General features: G+C 45.7%; 2 protein-coding genes across 2 annotated transcripts in view; one reads left to right on the top strand and one right to left on the bottom strand.

Moving 5' to 3' along the window:
* Positions 1–13,836, top strand: part of cdh23 (cadherin-related 23) — a gene marked incomplete at its 5' end in the record, with an annotated part of 133,062 nt that extends 119,226 nt beyond the window's left edge. The window contains 32 exons of the mRNA XM_079168933.1: positions 583–804; positions 949–1,068; positions 1,785–1,965; positions 2,058–2,191; positions 2,585–2,794; positions 3,206–3,313; positions 4,123–4,225; positions 4,577–4,702; positions 4,791–4,994; positions 5,094–5,552; positions 5,669–5,785; positions 5,875–6,099; positions 6,341–6,510; positions 6,818–6,955; positions 7,212–7,331; positions 7,695–7,872; positions 7,959–8,170; positions 8,970–9,164; positions 9,257–9,370; positions 9,493–9,622; positions 9,782–10,045; positions 10,128–10,289; positions 10,615–10,871; positions 10,986–11,083; positions 11,192–11,312; positions 11,398–11,477; positions 11,632–11,672; positions 11,825–11,885; positions 12,212–12,341; positions 12,601–12,720; positions 12,996–13,106; positions 13,455–13,836. Coding sequence (XP_079025059.1) covers positions 583–804; positions 949–1,068; positions 1,785–1,965; positions 2,058–2,191; positions 2,585–2,794; positions 3,206–3,313; positions 4,123–4,225; positions 4,577–4,702; positions 4,791–4,994; positions 5,094–5,552; positions 5,669–5,785; positions 5,875–6,099; positions 6,341–6,510; positions 6,818–6,955; positions 7,212–7,331; positions 7,695–7,872; positions 7,959–8,170; positions 8,970–9,164; positions 9,257–9,370; positions 9,493–9,622; positions 9,782–10,045; positions 10,128–10,289; positions 10,615–10,871; positions 10,986–11,083; positions 11,192–11,312; positions 11,398–11,477; positions 11,632–11,672; positions 11,825–11,885; positions 12,212–12,341; positions 12,601–12,720; positions 12,996–13,106; positions 13,455–13,796 — 5,253 coding nt within the window. The 3' untranslated portion in view covers positions 13,797–13,836. The remainder of the gene's footprint in view (positions 1–582; positions 805–948; positions 1,069–1,784; positions 1,966–2,057; positions 2,192–2,584; positions 2,795–3,205; positions 3,314–4,122; positions 4,226–4,576; positions 4,703–4,790; positions 4,995–5,093; positions 5,553–5,668; positions 5,786–5,874; positions 6,100–6,340; positions 6,511–6,817; positions 6,956–7,211; positions 7,332–7,694; positions 7,873–7,958; positions 8,171–8,969; positions 9,165–9,256; positions 9,371–9,492; positions 9,623–9,781; positions 10,046–10,127; positions 10,290–10,614; positions 10,872–10,985; positions 11,084–11,191; positions 11,313–11,397; positions 11,478–11,631; positions 11,673–11,824; positions 11,886–12,211; positions 12,342–12,600; positions 12,721–12,995; positions 13,107–13,454) is intronic.
* Positions 13,837–15,639: 1,803 nt separating this feature from the next.
* On the bottom strand, positions 15,640–20,408 carry eif3s6ip (eukaryotic translation initiation factor 3, subunit 6 interacting protein). The gene is made up of 15 exons (XM_079168667.1): positions 20,277–20,408; positions 19,901–19,961; positions 19,609–19,819; positions 19,396–19,475; positions 19,010–19,071; positions 18,832–18,901; positions 18,649–18,722; positions 18,222–18,393; positions 17,795–17,949; positions 17,431–17,601; positions 17,187–17,320; positions 16,787–16,960; positions 16,320–16,509; positions 16,040–16,120; positions 15,640–15,837 (listed from the first exon to the last, which is right to left on the bottom strand). Exons 1-15 carry the CDS (start codon positions 20,298–20,300, stop codon positions 15,748–15,750), a joined length of 1,749 nt encoding a protein of 582 aa, XP_079024793.1. The 5' UTR covers positions 20,301–20,408; the 3' UTR covers positions 15,640–15,747.
* Between the last annotated feature and the right edge of the window lie 1,840 nt (positions 20,409–22,248).

Raw genomic sequence — 22,248 nt, 5'->3', positions numbered from 1 at the left:
GGAGGTGTTTGGAGAAATTATGAATGATTGACACAATATAATTGTTTAGATATTATTACAAAAGAATAAACGGTTATTACCGGACTATCTTGCCGATGTGGGTTTTGTAGGTTTTGTAGGAAAACGTATACTTCAGGTCAATCTTCACTTGGAGGAATAAAAGAACAACTTGATGAGCCCCAGTTGTCCTCACTTGAATATATGTTTATTACAGCACAGACCTGATCAGAAAAGCTTTTTGGCACCTGCATGCGAGACATACCAAAAACCTCAAGTGACAACAAGATTCCCCCAGCCTTGCACTGTGTATCTATCCCACGTCATCAGGGAGGAGACAAAACAATGTGTAACCCTCGGTCCAGACCTCTACAAGGTTTCCATGTTGTCTTAACCTCGAGACACCCGGAGCCTCCTCACATAACGCAAAATACCAAACCACGACAACGAGCGAATCACACATATCTTCATGTCTAACACACATCTCCCACGACAAAAAGGAACCCGCACTGTCAGCAGAGTTTAGTACAGTAAGCCACAAATAGCTGATGCAGCTGTAAAAGTTTCCCTCCGTTTGTCACGCAGACCTCAACCACCATCTACGTCCACATTGTGGATGAGAACGATAACGCCCCAGAGTTCCCCGAGGAGGAGTACGTCACAGTGCTGAGCGAGGGACCGGACACAGTGGGCGCCACCATCGCCACAGTGACGGCCATCGACCCAGATGAGGGTCTGAACGGCACCTTGCGATACGCCATCGCTCAAGGGAACCTGATCCAGACCTTCCATATAAACGGCATCACGGTAACACACGATGAATGTTATACTGTCGTGTTACCTCTGCAGAAACATACATGCATTAACCTGCTGTGTGTGTGATGTGTGTGTGTGTGTGTGTGTGTGTGTGTGTGTGTGTGTGTGTGTGTGTGTGTGTGTGTGTATATTTAGGGGAGAATTACAGCCGTGAAGGAGCTGGACTACGAGATCAGCAACGGACACTACGCACTGGTCGTCACGGCCACGGACCAGTGTCCAAAGCCTGCTCTTCGCTTGACATCCAGCACAACAGTAATTATGCAAATGAGACGCACTCTTTAATTCTGATGACGAAAATTAAACATTTTAGAGCTGAAACAATTATTGATGAATTAAGTAGTCGATCAACAGAAAATCAATTCTCAATGTTGATCCTCCAATGTGAAGATTTTACATATTTTTAAATCATTTTGACTATTGGCCAAGACGAGCAATTTGAATATATGAACTTGGTTTTTGGTTTCTTCGAATGTTTCGCTTGCTGATACCAGAATAAAGTGCATCGCAGTAGTCGAGTAAGCAGATAAAAGCATGAACGACTCTCTCCAGGTCTGTAAATAAAGATGAAATACAGAAACTTGATGATTAAAAACATCCAAATCCATCCTTACACATTCACATCAGTTCTGTTGATGTTTCTACATCCTATTGTGACGACTTCACATGCAGATTAAAACCGTATGAGTATTTGTGTGTTTGTGGAAATGAAGATTTGCATCAGAATATCAAGACACAAGGACACAAAAGTTTAAATTGAATGTCCAACTTAAAGTTACTGTGAGGAAACTTTACATGGTTACTGATGCCTCTATATGACCTGAAAGCTGCATGTGGAAATCCACAAGACTGTAGTGTTTGCTACCTTTTGCTGTTCATCCTATTTCTGCCATTCACAGTGTACATGTCACAGTCACCTATCTCAAAACGGATGTTGAACGTCCCTCTCCCTCCCTCCCTCCCTCCTTTAGGTGCTGGTAAATGTCCTAGATGTGAACGATGTGACACCCACTTTTCCCAGGGCCTTTGAGGGACCCTTCGAGGTGACCGAGGGCCAGCCAGGACCTCGGGTCTGGACTCTCAGAGCCAGTGATGAAGACTCTGGGCTCAACGGCAAAGTGGAGTACAGCATCACCGGTGGAGATCCCCAGAGTTAGTGCCGGATTCTTCTGTAGAAGAGAGTGATCTGCTAGTAAATCCTCACTGTGGGTCTCTGAGCCTTTTGTCTCTTGTCTCTCTGTCAGATGAGTTCATGGTTTCTCCAGTGGAGGGCGAGCTGCGGGTGAGGAAGGACGTAGAGCTGGACAGAGAAACGACAGCCTTCTACAACATCACTGTCACAGCCCGAGACCTGGGCACCCCGTCTCGCAACAGCTCGGTGGGCCTTTATTACATAAACACGCACACACGCACACACACCTGCTGGCAGCCACATACTCTCACCATATCCTCTGGAACAATTATGATCTTGCAAGCTTCCCTTCTGTGCTGTAAGATCAGCAGTTGAACACACATTACATCTGAAAAAGCACATTTGGTCTGTGAATGCTGTGAAATTTAAAATCTCCAGTAAATGTTTGGGGCAGGTTAACACATAAGCAACTGTTATAAAAAACATGTTGCATGTTATAGCAGCTGCTTAGTGAACATTTTTGATGGGTTGTGTGCGGCACAGTATCTTTTCGACATAATTTGTCGACAGACAATCTAAATATGAGTTACTGTGAACGGGCATGAGTTTGAGGTCTTTGTCTTGGCGTGTTTCCTTCAGGTGGTGGTGTTGGTCAATGTCCGAGACATCAACGACAACGACCCCATCCTCCTGAACCTGCCGTACAACACGAGCGTGAGCGAAGGCGCCACCATCCACACCTCTGTGGCCCGGGTCCAAGCGCGAGATGCGGACAGCGGCCGGAACGCGTTGCTAACTTACAACATCACCGCTGGCAACCAGGATGGAGCCTTCTACATCAACGACACGGTGAGATTATAGATAATAACAGGCAGGAAACGTTGTTAAGTCACTCTTTTAAGTTGAAAAATCTGACTTACTGATGTGGTGACAGTGGAGCAGGTGATGGAAAAAAAGTGTGAATCTTGTGACTTAACTGCTCCCAGATTTGATCACATCAGGTAAGACTTGGTCCAGATGTTCCATCTGCAGTCTGCACTTAAGGCTTGTACAGCCTTGCTACAGATATATTTACAAATCAGAAGATCTTGGCAGTATAAATATATTACAGAGTATACAAATACACGTCCTTTTAGAGAAGGATAGGTGAAAAGACACATACTGTGGTAGCACAACGGTGTAATCTAACATACTGTTGTATCAAGAGTGAATCTCTGAAACACGCTCATGGCTTACCTCTTCCTCCTCTGTGTCTGTCAGACAGGTGTGGTGCAGGTGAACAGACCACTGGACAGAGAGCGAGTGGCTGAGTACACGCTGACCATCACCGTCAAAGACAACCCCGAGAACCCCCGCATCGCTCGCAGGGTGATCCCAGCCGCCTTTGCACACATACTGCAAGCGTTCACACACGTTTCCCACATTGGTATTTTCACAGAGAGACCACAGAAACAACCAGAGACCACCGCCACTGACGCAAACCACCGCGTGTCTTTTAAAGTCAGCTTCGGAGGAATTCATAAAAACAGGCAATCCTGAACTTTTAGGTGCCGCAAATGGCAATGAAATGTAACGATTTGGATTCAAAGACCTTAATTCCCCAAAAGCTTTTACCGTAATGTGAATAAGATGCACACATTGCTTTCGTCGAGCAAATAGACAGCACCCATTACACTTCTATAATAATAGTAATGTATAACGGTTAATTTCAGAAAATGACAGAGTGATAGGACACTTTTTTTATGCAGGCGTGTGCTGATTACCTGTCCTGCCTTTTAAGAACTATTGTAGTGTTTGTCTTTATGAGCCTACATGTCTTGTGTCTTGCTTGTAATGAGAATCTCTTGCACACTAATAACTTAAGAACGTGAGAACCACCCAATCTGCAGTCGCAAGGTGTTCACTATATAAAAAACAATGTGGCCTGCTTTGAATGTTGCCTCTGTGGCGGAGGTGAGAAACTGTTGAACCTGGAGCTGCAAAACCCAGCTGCAACCCAGCTGTTGGTGGTTGCACAGTACAGCAACTGCAACACCTTTCTATTCTGCCTACACTAAAACATCGGAGTGCCCTCTTTGAGGGCTGATTGACTTATTTTTCTCTTACTCTTGTCTTTACCACATAATCCTCTGCTCTTGTAATTGTTTATTTCTCCCTCGTCTGTCCCGCACCACCAGGATTCAGACATCTTAGTGATCACCATTCTGGATGAGAATGACAACAGGCCGATATTCACCAGGACCAGCTACAGGGCAGAGATCACAGAGAACTCTGAAGCAGGTAGCACTCCAGCTGCTGTGTTTATCTCTCTGTTTTCCCCTTGAGTGGGGGAAATCTGCAGCACCAGGGCATCGTGCCAAAACACTGTCTGTAACACTGTCTCACCCACTTCCTGACTTTGTTGACAGACGGCTTATATTCAGTGATGTTCTTTTTTTTTTCCCGCTTTGAAAGTTAGGGGTGAGCTAGAAGGACTGACAACTTTATAATCACAATTAATTTGTTCAACATTTTACCATCTCTTGGCTATTATCAAAGAAGCGTGCGATCACCAAGTGGAACAGGCTTTCTGATGTCGTGTAAACATTCTAACCTGACTTGTCCACCCGTCCCTCTCTTTGTCCTTTTTAGGTAGTACTGTAACAGTGTTAAATGGGCCAGTTCTGGCTGAGGATAAGGACATCGGACCCAATGCTGTGGCGACGTACCGCCTGCTGGGAGCCAGGGTGGACCTCTTTACTGTGGACGCCAATTCCGGTAACATTAGAACTCCTCAGCAAGTAGACAGACAGAGAAATTTCAAAAGTGCAATGCAATCGTTAAAAGTCTCTGCGTCTCCCTCTAGGCATGATACGTGTGCGTCAGGGGGCGAAGTTGGACCGCGAGGCGTTTCAGGAGCCTCGGGTAGAGCTGTTCCTGGTTGGGGAGGACATAGGAGGTTTAAACAGCAGTGTCCCGCTCACGGTTACCATCCTGGACCAGAATGACAACCCTCCTGTCTTCAGTCCTTCCAGCTTCAGCGTTCGACTCCCTGAGAACAGCCCCTCTGGTGTGTGGATTGGCTTGTGGGGTTACCCTAACACCCTCGGGCAATGACTGGTCACAAGAATACAAATGTGCGTGTGTTTGTGTCCTCTGTCTCTTCCAGGTGTGGTGGTGACTCAGCTGTCCGCCACCGACGCCGATTCTGGCTCTAATGGCTGGCTGATGTATCGGCTGGTCAGCGGCGCTCAGGACCGCTTCGTGGTGGACCCGCTCTCTGGCGCGGTCCTGGTGGGCAACACCACCCTCGACCGAGAGGAGCGTGGGTCCTACCGCCTGGTCGTCATGGCGACCGATCGCGGCACGCCCCCCATGTCGGGCACGGCCACCCTGACCGTCGTCCTGGATGACGTCAACGACTCCCGACCCCGTTTTATAGAGCCAGTAACCATGATAAACGTCAACGAGTCCACCCCGCCGGGTGTGGTGGTGACCACGCTGACCGCTGAGGACCCTGATCTGCATCCCCGGCTGGAGTATTACATCATCTCAGTGGAGGCAAAGGATGATGGGAACAAACCAGTGGATGGGCTGCAGGAGTCCTTTGGCATTGATCTACACACTGGTGAGACATGGTGCAACCAAATTCAGTTTCTTGATCGACAAAGTTTAATGTTGACGGATGATGATAAATGGCCATTGTACTGAAAACACTGGGTCTAACATTTGGTGAATTTTCAGGTGCAGTGTTTGTACGCAACCCGCTCAACAGAGAGCTGGTAGCTACATTTGAGATCATCGTGTCTGTCCATGACAACGCCAGTGAAGTCATTGACAAGTCAGGAAGTGTTCCCAACGGTAAGTCCGTCTCCATGAAACCTATCTTCAGTTTTATACATTCAGTAAGTTATCATCACTCCCTTATCGTTATGACTCCTCCTCTACAGCGAGACTAACCATAAACGTGCTGGATGTGAATGACAATGCCCCTCGTTTCCGGCCCTTCGGAGTGTCCAACTTCACGGAGAAGATTTTAGAAGGAGCTCAGCCGGGCACAACGCTGCTATCAGTATCCGCCGTAGACCCCGATAAAGGTCCCAACGGCCAGATCATCTACCAGCTGCTCCACCTGCCCCGGGGGGGATACGTCAGACTGGAGGACCCTTCTACTGGTAAGATCACCAGCACCACCTCAGCAAGCTGCAGTAGGCTAAAACATGAACAGCAGTTAGCAAATGTTGAAATTCACCAACACTGTCAATGTAAAGTAAATGTACGTTTCATTTGAGACATTTCCAAAGTTTCCTTTTTACTTATGATGTCATTCCCGGCTTGTTGTCATGTCCAATTTAGAATATTATTATCGGCCAGATGAATCCTAACTGTAACCATCATGTGTGACAAATGTCTCAGGCAAGATTGTGGCCAACCAGACGGTGGATTTCGAGCAGGTGCAGTGGCTGAATTTCACGATTCGGGCGCAGGACCATGGCTCTCCTCCCAGGATAGCTGAGCTGCCAGTTTATCTGCGGATAGTGGATGTGAATGACAACAACCCTTTCTTCCTCCAACCCTCATATCAGGTACTAAACAGAATAAGAAACACATTGCGCGCCCACCAAGGCAGAAATGAACAATGCTGTTAAAAAAAGGATTTATCATTTCAGTATTTATGAGTGGCTACTTCTGTAATTTCAGATATAATGTATATGGAGTTTAATTTTGACCATGTCTATTGTTTGTGTGGCATTCACTCACTTTTGCGAGTTCATTTTTGTATTTAGTTTCGTTTTTTTAATGTAAAATATATATTGTGAGTTGAGTCATATCTTAGTATTTAAACAGCACAAATTATATATCCACGTTGTGTGTCTTTACCTGTGTTTGTAGGAGCCTGTGTTCGAGAACGTGGACCTGGGCACCACCATAGTTCATGTCAAGGCTACAGATGCCGACTCCGGCCTCTTTGCCGTCATTGAGTACAGCCTGGTGGACGGGGAGGGCAAGTTTGGCATCAGACCATCCACTGTGAGTTAACCTGTACACTCGCACATCAGCCATCACAACTACGCCCTACATCACAACTACGCCCTACTCCCCTATCAGGGTGTCAACATTGAACGTCATCCGGCTTGGAGACAAAAGTTTTAAACAAAGCGTGCTGAAGATGAAGACAGTCTTCATATTTGACCTTCGTTTCTGTCATGAATGGATGTCTTGATTGAACCACCACTCCCAGTCGGCCTGTACTTCCTTCCTAATCATTCCCTCTCCCCCGTGCCAGGGAGAGATCTACATCCTTTCTCCTCTGGACAGGGAGACAAAGGATCACTACACTTTAACCGCTGTTGCCCGTGACAACCCTGGCGGCAGCTCCAACAACAGACGAGAGAACTCGATCCAGGTAGAGATCACGGGCTGGAACGACACGTTCGCACATATCAACACCAAATACCATCTTTATTAACACTTTTACTAAATGAGAAGCAGGGATGTGACACGTAGTTTAAACTCAAGTCATCTGTAAGTTGTGTCGCTGAAGTTCAATCAATATAATATATATATATATATATATATATAATATATATATAATATATATTATGTATATTGTATTAGTATACCAAAATGTTGCTGTTTGTACTGTTAACAAAATGTGAGGAGCTGAAATGTGCCGATGTACGAGTCGGGCTCTACATGACCTCGAATTAAACCTCGTAGCAGGAATATTGTTAACATCTGTTAACATCTGCCTGTCGGTGCTTGTCAGGTCCTGGTGACCGTCCTTGATGTCAACGATTATCGGCCGCGCTTTACGGAGCGAGTGTTCAACACCAGCGTGTTTGAGAATGAGCCCAGTGGAACGTCTGTGATCACAGTGAGGGCTAACGACCTGGATGAAGGAGAAAATGGAGCGGTACTCTACAGCCTGCTGGGACTCCATTCAGGTATGAATATACTAATAAAAGCCTCAGGTCACCTAAATATTCTGAATCAAAGTCTAATTCTTCACATCTGTTCCTGGTCTTTTTAGATGCGTTCTCCCTGGATCCAAACACAGGGCTGGTGCGCTCTCGCCGCCTGCTTCAGTCCTCTGAACATTTCAACCTGACTGTGGTGGCCACAGACCAGGGGCGTCCTCCCCTGTGGAGCACCGCAGACCTGATCATTACGGTCATAGACGTCAATGACAACAGACCGTTGTTTGTCAGGCCCGCCAATGGAACCATCATTCACATCTCCGAGGTATCTGTATTCAAGCGTCCCACTGCATGTGCTGTTGTCTTCTTCTGAAGAAGAAGAAGAAGTCTGATTTTTTTAGGTCAAATGTTCTCTCCGGATGCCTAAACTGTAGATACGGAGTACTGATCAGATACTGTTGCTCTCATTTACTAAAATTCACAATCTGCACAACATCTGCCTCACTATGTGTGACTCATTGCGATACATTAAAGACAGCAAGGAGTGCTGTGGTGCTAAGAAACTGAGTCGGTGGCTCACTGCGATGAATTAAATGACGCTTTTACCAGAAACGGTACATTTCATATTGAAAACGACGATGTATTTAATGTGGATTCGTCCACCAAAATGGACAGACAACGTTGGTGATTAGCTGTTGAACATAGTGGAGCCTTTAGGTGCTGCGAGGTCATACAATTTCCAAGTATGTGGAGAGCAAATCAGACCTGAATGGAGAGTGAATGTTGGATTTGCCTTATTCAGGTGGACACAAACACGCCCACATAGAGGTAGTAATGGGGCTAAAACAGCAGCTGTTTGCCAACAAGTACACTAAATGAACTCAAAAGGGGATCGCGTTTCAGTTGTGTGTTTACAGCTTGTTTCCGCCGCCCCCAGGTGGCCAGAAAATTCCTTATTCCAGGTTTAATGTTACTAACTACACCTAGGCTGCTTCTGTTATGACATCTCAAAATGTCAAAGACTTCATTTAAGTCCTGTTAACCGTTCTGTAACAGTCGACCTTTAAGACACAAGTTGAGAGGTTCACACAAGCATATGCTGACAGTGTTTGCCCTCCATGCAGGAGCAGCCCCCAGGCCTGCCGGTGTATGAGGTGCATGCGACGGACTCTGACGAGGGGGTGAATGGGGAGGTCCGCTATGGCTTCCTGCAGACTGGAGCCGGTAACAGAGACTGGGAGAACTTCCACATCGACGCCATGACCGGAGTCATCACAACTACTGTGAAACTGGACCGGGAAAAACAGGGCCTCCACAGCGTGAGTCAACTGTGTGTGTGTGTGCGCAGTTAATGCACTCTGGGTGTTTCTTGGTGTGTGTGTTTCTAACTGAGTGCAAACGACTCTCTCAGCTTATCGTTGTGGCCCGCGACATGGGCCAGCCAGTGCCTTACGAGACCACACAGCCGCTGCAGGTGGCGCTGTTGGACATTGACGACAATGAACCCGTCTTCCTTAAACCACCGGTGAGTATGAAGCTCTCTGAAGACGCCCCAATATCTGCACATGTGCATCCGTACAAGGAGCTGCTATTTGACAGTTTGTCCAATTTTTTCCCCTTTGGTCTGTTTGTGTGTGTGCACCTCAGCGTGGCAGCTTGCCTTACCAGAGGCTGGCAGTGCCTGAGCACTCCCCTCCAGGTACTGTGGTGGGGAACACAACCAGAGCGATGGATGCAGACGAGGGCTCCAATGCCATCGTCTACTACTTTATTGCAGGTGATGAGGTGTCCTACAGACACTGCAGCAATATGTTTGATTTTAAGGCAAAGATATCCCCCATTTGTATGGATCCATCCGTCTTTCTTTTCTATTTCAAGCCGATTCCTTCAGGGCTTTAGGTGACTGAACACAGGTGCTTTCCCTCTCTTCTTGCAGGAGGAAACAGTGATGGAAACTTTGGCTTGAGTCTCGATGGAGAGCTGAAGTTGCTGAAGGACCTGGACCGTGAGGAGATCCCGGTCTACTCAATCATCATCAAGGCTTCCAGCAACAGGAGCTGGACTCCTCCCAGGGGTCAGAGGGCAGCCCGGGCCAAAGCCCTGGACCCTGCCAGTGACCCCAGCCTGCTGGAAGTCCGCATTGAACTGGAAGACATCAATGACCAGAAACCACGCTTCATTAAGGCGGAGTACACTGCAGGTAGTCTGCAGTCTGGTACACGCACTGAATGCGCATGCTGGTCTATGTGAAACCACCAACACCTTCCCCTCTCTGCTTTCAGGAGTTGCAGCAAATGCCAAAGTGAGCTCGGAACTGATCAAGGTCGTGGCTATAGATAATGACATTGGCAACAACAGCTTGGTTCAATACCATATTGTTACAATCCGCTATTTCCAGTCGCAGAGCAATGGCAGTGAGGACGTTGGCAGCATCTTCACCATCGGTGAGCTTCCTCATGAACAATATTCAGGCGGTTTTAACCTTTGACACACACCTTAGATCATGGCAATATGTTGAACTAAACAGGCAATGTCTAAGGCTTAGACATTGCCTGTTTAGTTCAACATATTGCCATGATCTACCCGCTAATTACCTGCATTGAGTTTAATGTACACGACATTAACACATGTCGTGTATTTGCCTCCTGCAGCCAGTTCTTCTCATCTTCTCGTGCATACTGTTCAAAATCTCCCGGAGAGGGAAGGGTCCCATATGTTAATAGTTCATTTCTTATTTCAGAACGACTTTCTATCCCGTTATCTCCGCAGGTTTGACAGATGGTATCATCCGAACATATGACCTCTTCACCGCCTACAGTCCAGGCTACTTCCAGCTGGAGATTTTGGCGTGTGATTTCGCCGGACACAGTACAACCACCAACGTGAACATCTACATTCTCCGGGATGACCAGAGGGTCAAGATAGTCTTCAATGAGATCCCTGATTTGGTCCGCGAAAACCAGGAAGAGTTCGTCAACCTGCTGTCCAACATTACTGGAGCCATTGTCAACTTGGATGATATACAGGTGAGGCATTTTATTTAATGGGTAATGGTCTATTATTATGTGACTTTTATATTGTTTGTGTTGTGTGTGTGTGTAAATATTCAAAACCTTTTGTCTCACTCGTCTTTTGCGCAGTTCCATGTGGACAAGAAGGGCAGGGTCAGCTATGATCAGACAGACATGCTCATTCACGTCGTCAACAATCAGAGCAACACCATCCTAGACGTTGCCAGGTATACCGTCCTGAATGAAATGAATCTTTCACTCCAATGCTGCATGGTGCCACTGTTTTACACATACTGTATGAGTTTACCTGGGTCCTGGTGTTTTGTGCTTTGCAGGGTAATTCAGATGATCGATGAGAACAAGGAGCAGCTGAGGAACCTGTTCAGGAAATACACCGTCGTGGACGTTCAGCCTGCTGTCAGTGACAAACTGCCCGACGACATCACCACACTGCAGGTCTGCGAGGCCTCCAGACACCCACAGGTTGTTGCAGACGTTTTGTCTCTCGGTGCCTTTTTAACGTTCTTTTCCCCTCTCGCAGCTCGTCATCATCATCCTGGCTGTGCTGCTGTGCTTGGCAGGGATTCTGTTTGTCACAATGAACTGGCATTATCACAGAGTGTAAGAACCCTTCTGCAGTTTTGCATTGACTCTGATTTATTTTGCATGTTGAGGAGACTGAGTCAGACATGGAGCCTGTTTCGATGCTGTCTGTCTGAGCAGCGACGTCAACATGTTTACCTTCTCGTGACACGTGCCTCTTCCTGTGTTGCAGACACCAGAGGAAGCTGAAAGCCATCGTTGCAGGATCAGGAGGTGAGAAGCAGCTTCGTTGAGGGGGGACGGTCCCGCCACCTGTTAACTTCAGGATGTGGCTTTTACGGCTGTTGACGCCTGTAAATGTAGAGTTCAACATGTCAGTTTAGTTTAGTTTTTTTTTTTTAAATAATCTGTGCTCTACCATCCAGGGAACCCGGGTCTAATGGATATCCTGGACATGCCCAACACTAACAAGTACTCTTTTGAGGGGTGAGATAAAAGATTCTGGAATTGCTTAATAGGAATTCACACCGAATACCACTTTGTGTTGTTATTAAGCAAACTTATCAAAAATGTCCCACTGTATTTTTTCAGTAGTTGTGAGTTAGTTATAAAGATCAAGGACACGCTTTTCTTTAGCCAGGTTAACTGTTCACATTATTCATGCTAAGCTAAGCCATATTCAGCATACAGACATGAGAGCGGTACTGATCTTCTCGGCAAGAAAGCGAATGAGCATTGTTTCCCCAAAATAGTTCAATCATACTTCCTTTGCATGTCGTAGACGATGTGTGTAATGCTGTGTGCCTCTGCAGGGCTAATCCGGTGTGGCTGGATCCATTCTGTCGCAACCTGGAGCTGGCTGCTCAGGCTGACCACGAGGACGACCTGCCTGAGAACCTCAGTGAGATAACTGACCTGTGGAACAGCCCGGCACGCACTCATGTCAGTACCAGCATCTATCTGAGCTCTTTCACATTGTCCAACAAATCCCTGAGGAGCTAAATAGATTTTATTTTGCCCCAGGCTTTAATGCTGAGAAGGTAGAGAGTAAAGTCATAATTCTCAACATTACACAAGTTTGTGTCTTTTACCAAGGCGTTGTCGTCAGTTAACCCCTGACAGCTCAAACAGTTAACCCCTCACAGCTCAAACATTTTTAAGTAAGCGTGTGTGTGTGTGTGTGTGTGTGTCATCCCCACAGGGCACATTTGGTCGAGAGCCTCAAGCGAAGCCTGAGGATGATCGTTACTTGAGGGCAGCCATTCAGGAGTACGACAACATTGCTAAACTGGGCCAGATTATGAGGGAAGGGCCTATCAAGGTAAGACACCTGTATGTGAGATCATCCAGGCAGACACACTCGCATGAAGACGTCCAAATCCAAAAGCCTGTTTTGCGCTGGTCCTTCCATCCTTCCCAAAAATCATTGAGGGACAGAACCTAAGACCTCCCCCACCTGTACGTCCTGAGAAGAAAACAAAGAGGACTCAGAGATGGTCCTGCTGTGGATTCTCATTTTTGATTTCTGTGACAGTGAGGGTGTGTAAGGAGGATGGTGTTACAGACTGTGTTTGATCCTAACTGCCGTCCTGTCAGGGTTCCCTGCTCAATGTGGTCCTGGACGACTACCTGAGGCTGAAAACGCTCTTTGCAGCACGACTCGTCACAGTGTCCACCAGTCAGGGAGATGAGTCATCAGTCACCGAGGTGGGCTAGGAAAAACTGGTGGTCTAACACCGCCGGAGAGTGATCTTGCCTTCCTGTGATTTCCCATTCTGACGCTTGCTGCTCTGACTTGGCACCTACTCACTACTTCTGCTGTCTTTGCTACCTTGAGCCAGACTTTGGGTCCAATAGAGTAACCCAGGCCTGGAATTCAATTTATTCTTCTCCGCTGTTTTATTGTTTCACTACTTCCTTCCACTGGTCTACCTTTTACCAGCTCTTCCTCAAACATTTCTCTTACAAAGCGGCTTATTGTTGTCAACCTGATGCCTCTGCAATCAGTAGGTTTAATTAAACTCTCCCTCTCCTCTCTTGTCCTCCCCTCGACAGCTGATCCAGAGCGACCTGGACGACGATGAGGACGAGCAACTGGGCATGGGCGGAGGTCGCGGCACAATGCGCTTCAAGCACAAGCTCCCTGTGGAGTTGAAGGGTCCCGAAGGTGTGCACGTGGTCCACGGCAGCACAGGTACCCTCCTGACCTCTGACCTCAGCAGCCTGCCAGAGGACGACCAGCGGGCCCTGGCGCGTTCCCTGGAGGCCCTGAACGCCGACGGGGGACTCTATTCCGAGCGCAACGCCCGCACCGAGTCGGCCAAGTCCACCCCGATGCACCGTCACAAGGACGGGGACACCCTGTCGGCGAGTCCCCTGGAGATCACGGAGTTATGACTAGCCGAGGCCTCGCTGGTCTGAGCGCAGCCATGACTCGTGTGTGTGTGTCCTTGTGCCTCCACACCGCTGCCCTGACGTGGTTGGGGGAGGACTGGAGGAGGAGTGTGTGTAGTCTAGGGTACCTCATCAGCCAACCTCAGTCCATCAGTGAGACGGCCTGCAAGAGGACTTACTCACCATTGGGTTGGTTTGAGTTTGGTCTCATGTTGAAGGTGGTCCTAAGTTAGGTGCTTCGATCAAAGGTTCATTCAAATGCCCTTAGCAAAATGGAAAATCATAAGCAGGGCACTTTTCTTCAGCGAGACAAAACCAACCGGGGTCATCGACTTTCATCTAAAGAGCTAAGTGGAGAAGAGAGACTCCGCCTCCCCGTGGGAGAAGCTTGTTGAACCGTGACCATATGATCGTCAGAAGGTGCCTCATTATCAGGAACCCCTTTTGCAGTCACACCTGGACTGCATACACTCGCACAAATACACACACTCAAAAAAATGAAGCTTGAAACACTCAGACCAGTGGATGGCCATCGATGGGACATTGAGAAAATGACCCAATTACTGTTATCATGCTCTGATATTTATTTCTGTTTGCAAGACAATGCCATCGGTGTTTGAGGAGTGAGGATGGGACAATACGACATTTTCTTTTTCAGATATTAGATACATTTTATTGTTGGGAAATTACAGATGGACATTTAATGCAGACAAGAGCACTTCAAATATTTCCCCCAGTGATGCTCACAGAGTGGAGTTTCACCTGACACCAAAATCAAGAGGGGCCTTGACCATTCTGCAATTGTTTAAGTACTCTAGTAGTTTGATAAGTCTTTTTTTTGGATCCATGGCAAGAAGACACAACGCTCCAGTCTGCTGGACAGCAGTGAATATTCTGACCCCGGTCCAGCTCTTCGTCTCTCGCGTGGACCGAGTCAGTCGGGTACAAGGAGACGCTTCACTGATGACGATGATGGAAGAAGAATCAAAACATTATACGAGACTGGAGCCACACCAAGTCATCAAAAAAAACTTTGAATCATTTATGATAAATTTAATATGAAAGGCAGTCAAAGAAAACCTAGGTAAGGATTTAAATATTAGAATTGAAAAAAATATGAGTCATCCAATTTTTATAAACATAAAGATGGCATTGTGCCCACAGACTTTACACTGCCACCTGAGGGACTAAAAAAAAGTCGTGCTCAAAATGAGCTGTTTGCTTTATTTTTTTATTTTATAGAAAAGCTGATGGAATTAAAATATTTTTAAAGAAAAATGCTGACTTACCAAAATAGGTAGGGAGTCCTTGTGGATGTGTATATTGTGCTATGGTGACATGTCGTTCTGTTTTCCTTTGTATGACAACTGATGCTGTTTCTGATGTGTGGTGTGTTTTTAAGATTTATTTATTTATTTTTTATATTCCCATTTTGTACGTTTTTATTTCTTTGTCATTATTGTCACCATTCCTGAGATCCGTGTTGGGAAATGTTGGGTGATCCGTGATAATAAAAGAAATATGCAACGGCCTTTGACCTCTTTCAGTGGGATGATTGGAGAACAAGGCACCTGATGCAGCAGAATATTATTTAAATACACAGACTAGAAATATGTCCTCCCATTTCAATGTTATCAATCCGTTATCCTCACAGGAACAGTTTGAACTACGGCTTCACTGACAATTCAAGACAAACCAACCTGAATGTAGGTATTGCATGCTTGCATGTCTTAATGTATGCTTTCCTTTATCTAGATAGTTATTCACCATATGAGGCAGTGTGAATACTGCCATCTGGTGGTTAAAGGTAAACACTTGACAGATAAAGAGACAACAATCAAGAGTTTTAGCACACCACTCCATCAGTTTATTGTTGCCAGGTTACATAGAAAAGTTGTTATCAACAATAGTTGTCAAAAGACTGAGGAGGCAGAGAACTCGGTCACTGGGGTCGTCAGACTGCTCGAGCTGGAGCAGTAACTGTAGCAGTGACTGCAGCGGTGGTGGTGGTGGTGGATGGCGTCTTTTTCATTGTCTTATTCAACTGTAGAAAGAAGGAGGGATGTTTACAACTAATCTGTTCAAGTGAAGGCTCGCTGTGGAATCAGTCCCACAGCTAGTAGAGTGTTTGAGACTTTTTTACATCAGTATTGGTGACAATACTTTAAAAAAATTATATATATAGCAACTCCGTTATTCCATACTTTTTCCATTCCTTCCCAGAGGCATGATGGATTACTACTCACCTCCTCAAACTTGTGGATCTGTCTGATGAAAAAGTCTCCGTACCGACGGGCAACTTTAGTGTCGGCAATGTGGATCATGTCCTGTGGAAGTGTTGCAAAGAAAAAAGCTCATTAAAAAACACGAGCTTGTGTTTCAGGGGGCTTATGGACCGGCTGGGACCACTAACGAGTTCCAACATCATTTTAACCAAAGCAACAGTGCTCTTCATCACGGTCCATCTTACTATTAAACTGTTCATAACAAAAAGGCACCACATTCATTTAACAGACTTTAACACACCCTGTCGATGTAAAAGTCGACTTCAGAAGCAGACTGGAACTCTCCGTCCAGAGCTGAAACGCCGCTGGTCCACACCAGGTTCTTCATCTTGTGTTTGAAGACGAGCAGCTGGATACGGAACTCCTGCTCAGTCATGTCCAGGAATCCTGCCAGCTTGGCAACTGGCATGGTGGTGTACAGCTTCAGGAAGCTGCAAGGATACGTTGGGACTTAGATGACATGTGCAACCTCAGCAGGTTTCTAGAGACATTAAGTGTTTCTACGGGGCCAGATTGCAGGAGAAAAATAACAAATATATATATAACTAGTATATTTCCTACATCAAAGCAGAAAAACAGCACCCAAAATGTCTTTATCTGGGTACAACTCCATACCGTACATCAAACGTCCCCTTTGTTTATCTTGTGCTTATTGGTCCTTGTTGCTGCCACACATGTGACCACACAGTCAAAGTTGGTATGCTCTACCTGCGGATGGTGGAGAGCTGGGCCTGCTGCTGCACCTCTTCTGCAAAGACCTTCAGCTGCTGCTGGAAAGGCTCTTTGTGGTAGTTGGGGTGGACGTTGTCGTAGTTGGGCACCACAGGTGACAGGAACTTGGGACAGACAAAGCTGAACAGCTCCTCGAACACCTGCTGGTCTCTGAGGTGGAAAAAGGAACATTTGTGTCAAATTAAGACATTGTTGCTGACGGGCGCCACAGTTTAAATACCAATACTACACTTCCCGGCCCAGTGCTCAGACACACAAGCAAAGAGGTACACGTGTTTCACTGTACATAACAGTTTAGTATCAAAAAAGGCAACGAGACAAACACTGAACCTTAAATACAGTTGTTCCAACACAATGTGCTGAGTTTCCCTCTCACCCTTTCTGCATTCGCAGCATCTTGTCTCCGTACTTCTCCCTCAGCTGGGTGTGGATGCTCTCATCGATGCGCATCGGGTACATGGTGAGCGCGATGGCCAGCAGACCGTGCATCTGCTCATTTTGTTTGTTAACCTAAAAAAAACATACACAAGTATTATGACACCTGTTTCAACTATAATACTGTTGGATCATTTCAAAGAAGGCATGAATGAGTGTGCCAGATGTGCATTACTCTCACTGACCATCTCATATTTATACGTCGACCTCTGGAACATGTTTCTCGTCCTCTGGATGTAGAGCAGGATGTTGGCAAAGACTCGAATAGAATCCTGGTAGCGCCTCATCATCAGGTAGGCAAAACCCACATAGTAATATGTAGTGATCTGGCACTCGGGTACACGAGAGTACATACTCTGAAAGAAAAGAAACAAAACAGATTCATGGCTGTGGACCAGAGAGAAGAGAGAACAAGATGACGCAGCCTGAAACCAAGTAAATATACGTCAACAAGGAAAAGAAAATATAAATACAGATCTTGGCATATTGGATTGTGTGGCTATTAGTAGTCGTAGTGAAGCGTGCCGCTCTCTACATTAGGTGGTTTACCTTCTTGTTGAGCTCAATGTTCTCCAGGACTTTGATGGCCTGGTAATAATCACCAAGCAGAGAGTGAAGCCTCAGGAGCCCCACCAAGCTGAAGTAACCCAACATCTTGTACAGGGAGTGACGCCCATATTCTCCAGCCACACTCTCTGGGTCTCCTGCAGCACACCAACGAACAACATGTTAGCTGAATACACAGTCTCTTCATTAGACTCGTTATTTTCTAACCAGGAGAGCAACAAACTACTAGAACTAAGGTTTTACGGGACTATAAAGCTACAGAGAACCTAAACTGCGCCTTATTTTAGTAACTTTAACAAGGTCCAGGGCTTCATTAAAAAAAATTCAACATTCTAAAAACATTGAGGTGTGCTATACTTCACCCCCACTTCCTTCCATATACAACTATCTACAACACAGTCTTCTATACCTCCGCTGGTGTAGATCTCAAGCTGGCGGTTAATGTTGCTCTTGTCCACCAGGGAGTGGAGAACGTTGAGGACACTGTGGACGTTCCAGATCTTTGGGTTGTTCCTCAGGAATTCGATCTCCTCCTCTGACTTTTTGGCCGTCTTACAGCGGTACTGACTGAAGGACTGGAACTGTAGAGGAAAGAGTGACGTTTGTATCAGTGTGAACAGAATTTAAACCTACTTCATGTGTGCTATTAGATCGGCGTGAGACAGGAGACGTATGTTTAATATGCCACTCATATGGTACTCCTTGTAGATGAATACAGCCCCAGTAATTATTGGCAACCACTCTCTGGTTATTATTTCATCAGATACTTACTCGTGCTTGTCCTTTTGTTAAGGAATAACTGAGGATACATTTAAAAAGAACACAATGCACTGTACCTGGTAGATGAACTCATCAATGATGTCCCAGAGCCACTGGTTTGGCAGCTCCAAGGGGGCGGGGCCATCGGCATCTGTTTATAAATCACAAACATTGTCAGATGACTCGTCCTTCATTGGGAGATATTTTACACGGATTACTACAGGTGAGTGGAAATGTTAACGACTATTCTGGTAACTTACTGAGAATGTAATTGAAGAGGTTGCAGTAATTGTAGTACGACTCAAACCTCTGGTCCAAAGTCGGTCCACCCTGATGATAAAAAATAAAAACATACTTACAACAAAATACTCAAGACGTTTTCACACATTTTGCTCAGTAATGGAGATCGATAAGTGTTTGTATTGAGCAGTTACTCACGCTGACTTTAGCGTAAATGTGTCTGTAGTAAAGTTCCTTATAGAGGATGAGGAACACAGCATCTATGGGAGATAACAGAAAAACAATGACATGAAACATTCCCGCTGCTGATGAACTACACCGGGGTGAACTCATTTCTCAGTGATTGGAAAACAGAGGACTGTCAATTTATACAACTGTAAACAAAACCACGTAAGAATCCTGCCCTTTGAGCCGCTTGAACAACGGCATGTACACATATTAGCTGACATCAGTGGAAAACGATTGTTGCATGTTGCATTTATTTTTATCCCATTTTAAGAACCAAATCAAAAATCAAAGAAAAATGTAGTTATGGTGTCAGTGCAAAGCCAAAAAATGGGACGGATGACTGATGATAAACTCACCGTTTCCAACGAGTGCTGCAATGGCCTCAGCCTCTGGCCAGGGAGTATTCTTGAAGAAACGGTCGGTCAACTTATTCCAGCTGAATAGGAACACAATACCAAAGGTGAGATGCTCATCACACACACACACACACAGCTTTAATGTCTCTGTTAAGAGGAGGCAACAACATCACCACCACAAGAAGAGGTTTATTCCCAGAGAGTCAACTTCACCTGTTCTCATAGACGTCTTGGATCTCATAGATCTTCTGCTCAATGCTCTCACTGGAAACTCCGTTGGACTGCAGCTCATAAACCTTCTGGTCGATTAAGTCAGAGGTGGTTTTATGGAAATACTGCAGGAAGTTCTTGATCACCTCTGGGATGACTTGGAAGGTCTGCTGCTCATACTGCCTCTCATAGGCCAGGTCTGCTTTGGGGTCACCTGCAGGGAGATGGGAGAGTGAGGAGTGGACTCTGAAAGGGGATCTCGTACATTTAGATAAATAGGTGTGTGTATACTAACCGGTGTGCAGGTCGCAGTCATTTGGGTAGGCGTACGGATCGTACTGTGCCGGAACAGAGGACTGAGAAAGATTGTGATTAAAGAAAGTTATTATATGTCAACCAGACAGTCATCATTTACGCTAGCTTACTTTACCTAAACCGTTATCTTCTACCTCAGACAAACTACATAACGTTACAGAAATGTTATGGTTGCATTCTCTCTAGAAACAGGGCGACAACAACCACGACTAGCATGCTGGCTCGTCGAAAGCTTACGTTACTGTTATACCGGTGGAGTTATGCTAGCTGGCTAGCTGGCTAACGCTACCTAACGTGCCATTGTTATTAACACAACAGCATTAAAATGCCTTGAAGGGAAACAAATGTGAACTCACTTCTTCCTCTTCTTGGTATGACATGATGCTAGTATTTATCCCAAGCTCATACGCTGGAGTGAAAAACGACGATATGTGCTCAGTTAGCTAACGCTGCTACACCACGCAGCTCGAGACGGAGAGAAGACCGGAAGCGGAAAGAAGGAGCTGTGACGCGCGTGAAAAACGACACAATGAAGCACTGTGGGAAATGGAGTGTTTTTGCTAGTTTGGGACTAGTTTCACTCAACCGGTAACAATGATGGGGGACACTATCGAGAACATTGCATTTATTTTCATGAACATTTCGTGTTCATTTCTGCTGTGCAAATAAGGAATTCAAGTTACATTTCCTCCAAACTGCCACAAAATAACTACATTGCAAGACAAGCAAGGCCTACGTTATTTATATTGGTTGATGTGGTTGCTTGACGAGACAAGACATTTAACTTGTCATAGTAGTTGCAAACATCCATTGGGCTCCGCTCCAGCTTGTTTCCAGAAATTATCGCAATGCAATGCAGTATTCCAGGGGTGGCCAACCAGTCAAAGACCAAGAGCCACATTTTTTACTGTGTTACCGCAAAGAGCCACATCATACACATGGGCACACATGAACATCACCCTATCCCTTCCTCACACACACACATACCTTTGCTCAGCCAGATTTATTGTAAATGTCACACACCAACATGATAATGACAGAAATTGACTCCTACAGTACTAAGACCACAGGCCAGTCATTTTCAACAATGAACATTGTGTGCACTGTCTCACACAAACTCTCAGTTCAACCAAGTCCAGAAACAAAAATATAATAATTTACAATAGTGTTTTTCTTTTACTATGCATGTTACTTAGTGGGACTTCTGGCATTCCTTGCCTTGAACAATCCTCTTCAAATCTGGCTTGTATTCCGTTGTTGCCACTTGAAGCAATTCTTTCACATGGGTGTCAGTCAGAACAGATCGATGCTTTGATTTCACGTGTTTCAGGGTAGAAAACACAGACTCGCAGACCTATGTTGACCCAAACATTGACAGTATCTTAAGCGCAGCCCGTTTGACATTGGGGTATTTTTTCATTGGCACACTGTTCCAGAACTCAATGGTCCCGTCCCTTAAAGCAGGTTTGAGTTGGTCCTCCTCACAAAGATCGATCATCTCCAACTCAGCCGCAGCCTCATCTGTGACTAGCGGGGCTTTCAAACAGTCCGTCTTTGCGTTAAATGGGTCGACGAGGAACGTAATCTGTGGCCGCACATGCGCGTTTGACGAAAATACCGTATTTAACTCAAGCGAAGCGAACACGCACATTAAAAAAAATACAAATACAAACTTCGATATGAACGTAAGAGCCGCATGAAACCGAGCAAAGAGCCGCATGCGGCTCGGGAGCCGCGGGTTGGCCACCCCTGCAGTATTCAATAAAGTGATAAAGTGCCGCTTGCAGAATATAAAGTAAAAGTGAAAATGGGTGATGTGACGGATGATATTAGGTCAATATGGTGAGAGCTTGTACCTACTGGTGAACACCGCTAGGTAGCGCTATAGTCACAAGATGCCGCTCTCTCCATAATCAAGAAGACTCAGATGGCCACGAACTTGACAAACGTTAAGTCGAGAAGGGCATCAAGAATAAACGACCATGTCCTTCCAAATCAGGCCTTAATGCTGATTATAACCCACCCATTTAATATGAACTCAGATAAGTTTGGCATACTTTCAGTAGCTTACAATATGTGATTTAAACCAATCAAATGGGTATATTGATAAATAGTTATGCTACCACATTGTGTTGTCTTAAAGAACTTTGTGTAACTTTATTTTGAGAATGTTATTATAAACTAAGAGAGGATTTTGTTGTCCAAATTGTATCTTGAAGTTCGTGTGCGCGTGTGTGCGCGCGTGTGTAGGGGGAGTCCTGCAGGATGAGAGTTTATGGGCAGACTGTGTTTCTTGTTCTTGCTGACCCTCCCAGCAGACAGTAGCCT

Source organism: Pholis gunnellus, assembly GCF_910591455.1.
Source record: "Pholis gunnellus genome assembly, chromosome: 11".
NCBI classification, from domain to species: Eukaryota; Metazoa; Chordata; class Actinopteri; order Perciformes; family Pholidae; genus Pholis; species Pholis gunnellus.
This window is presented reverse-complemented; position numbering and strand designations above follow the sequence as displayed.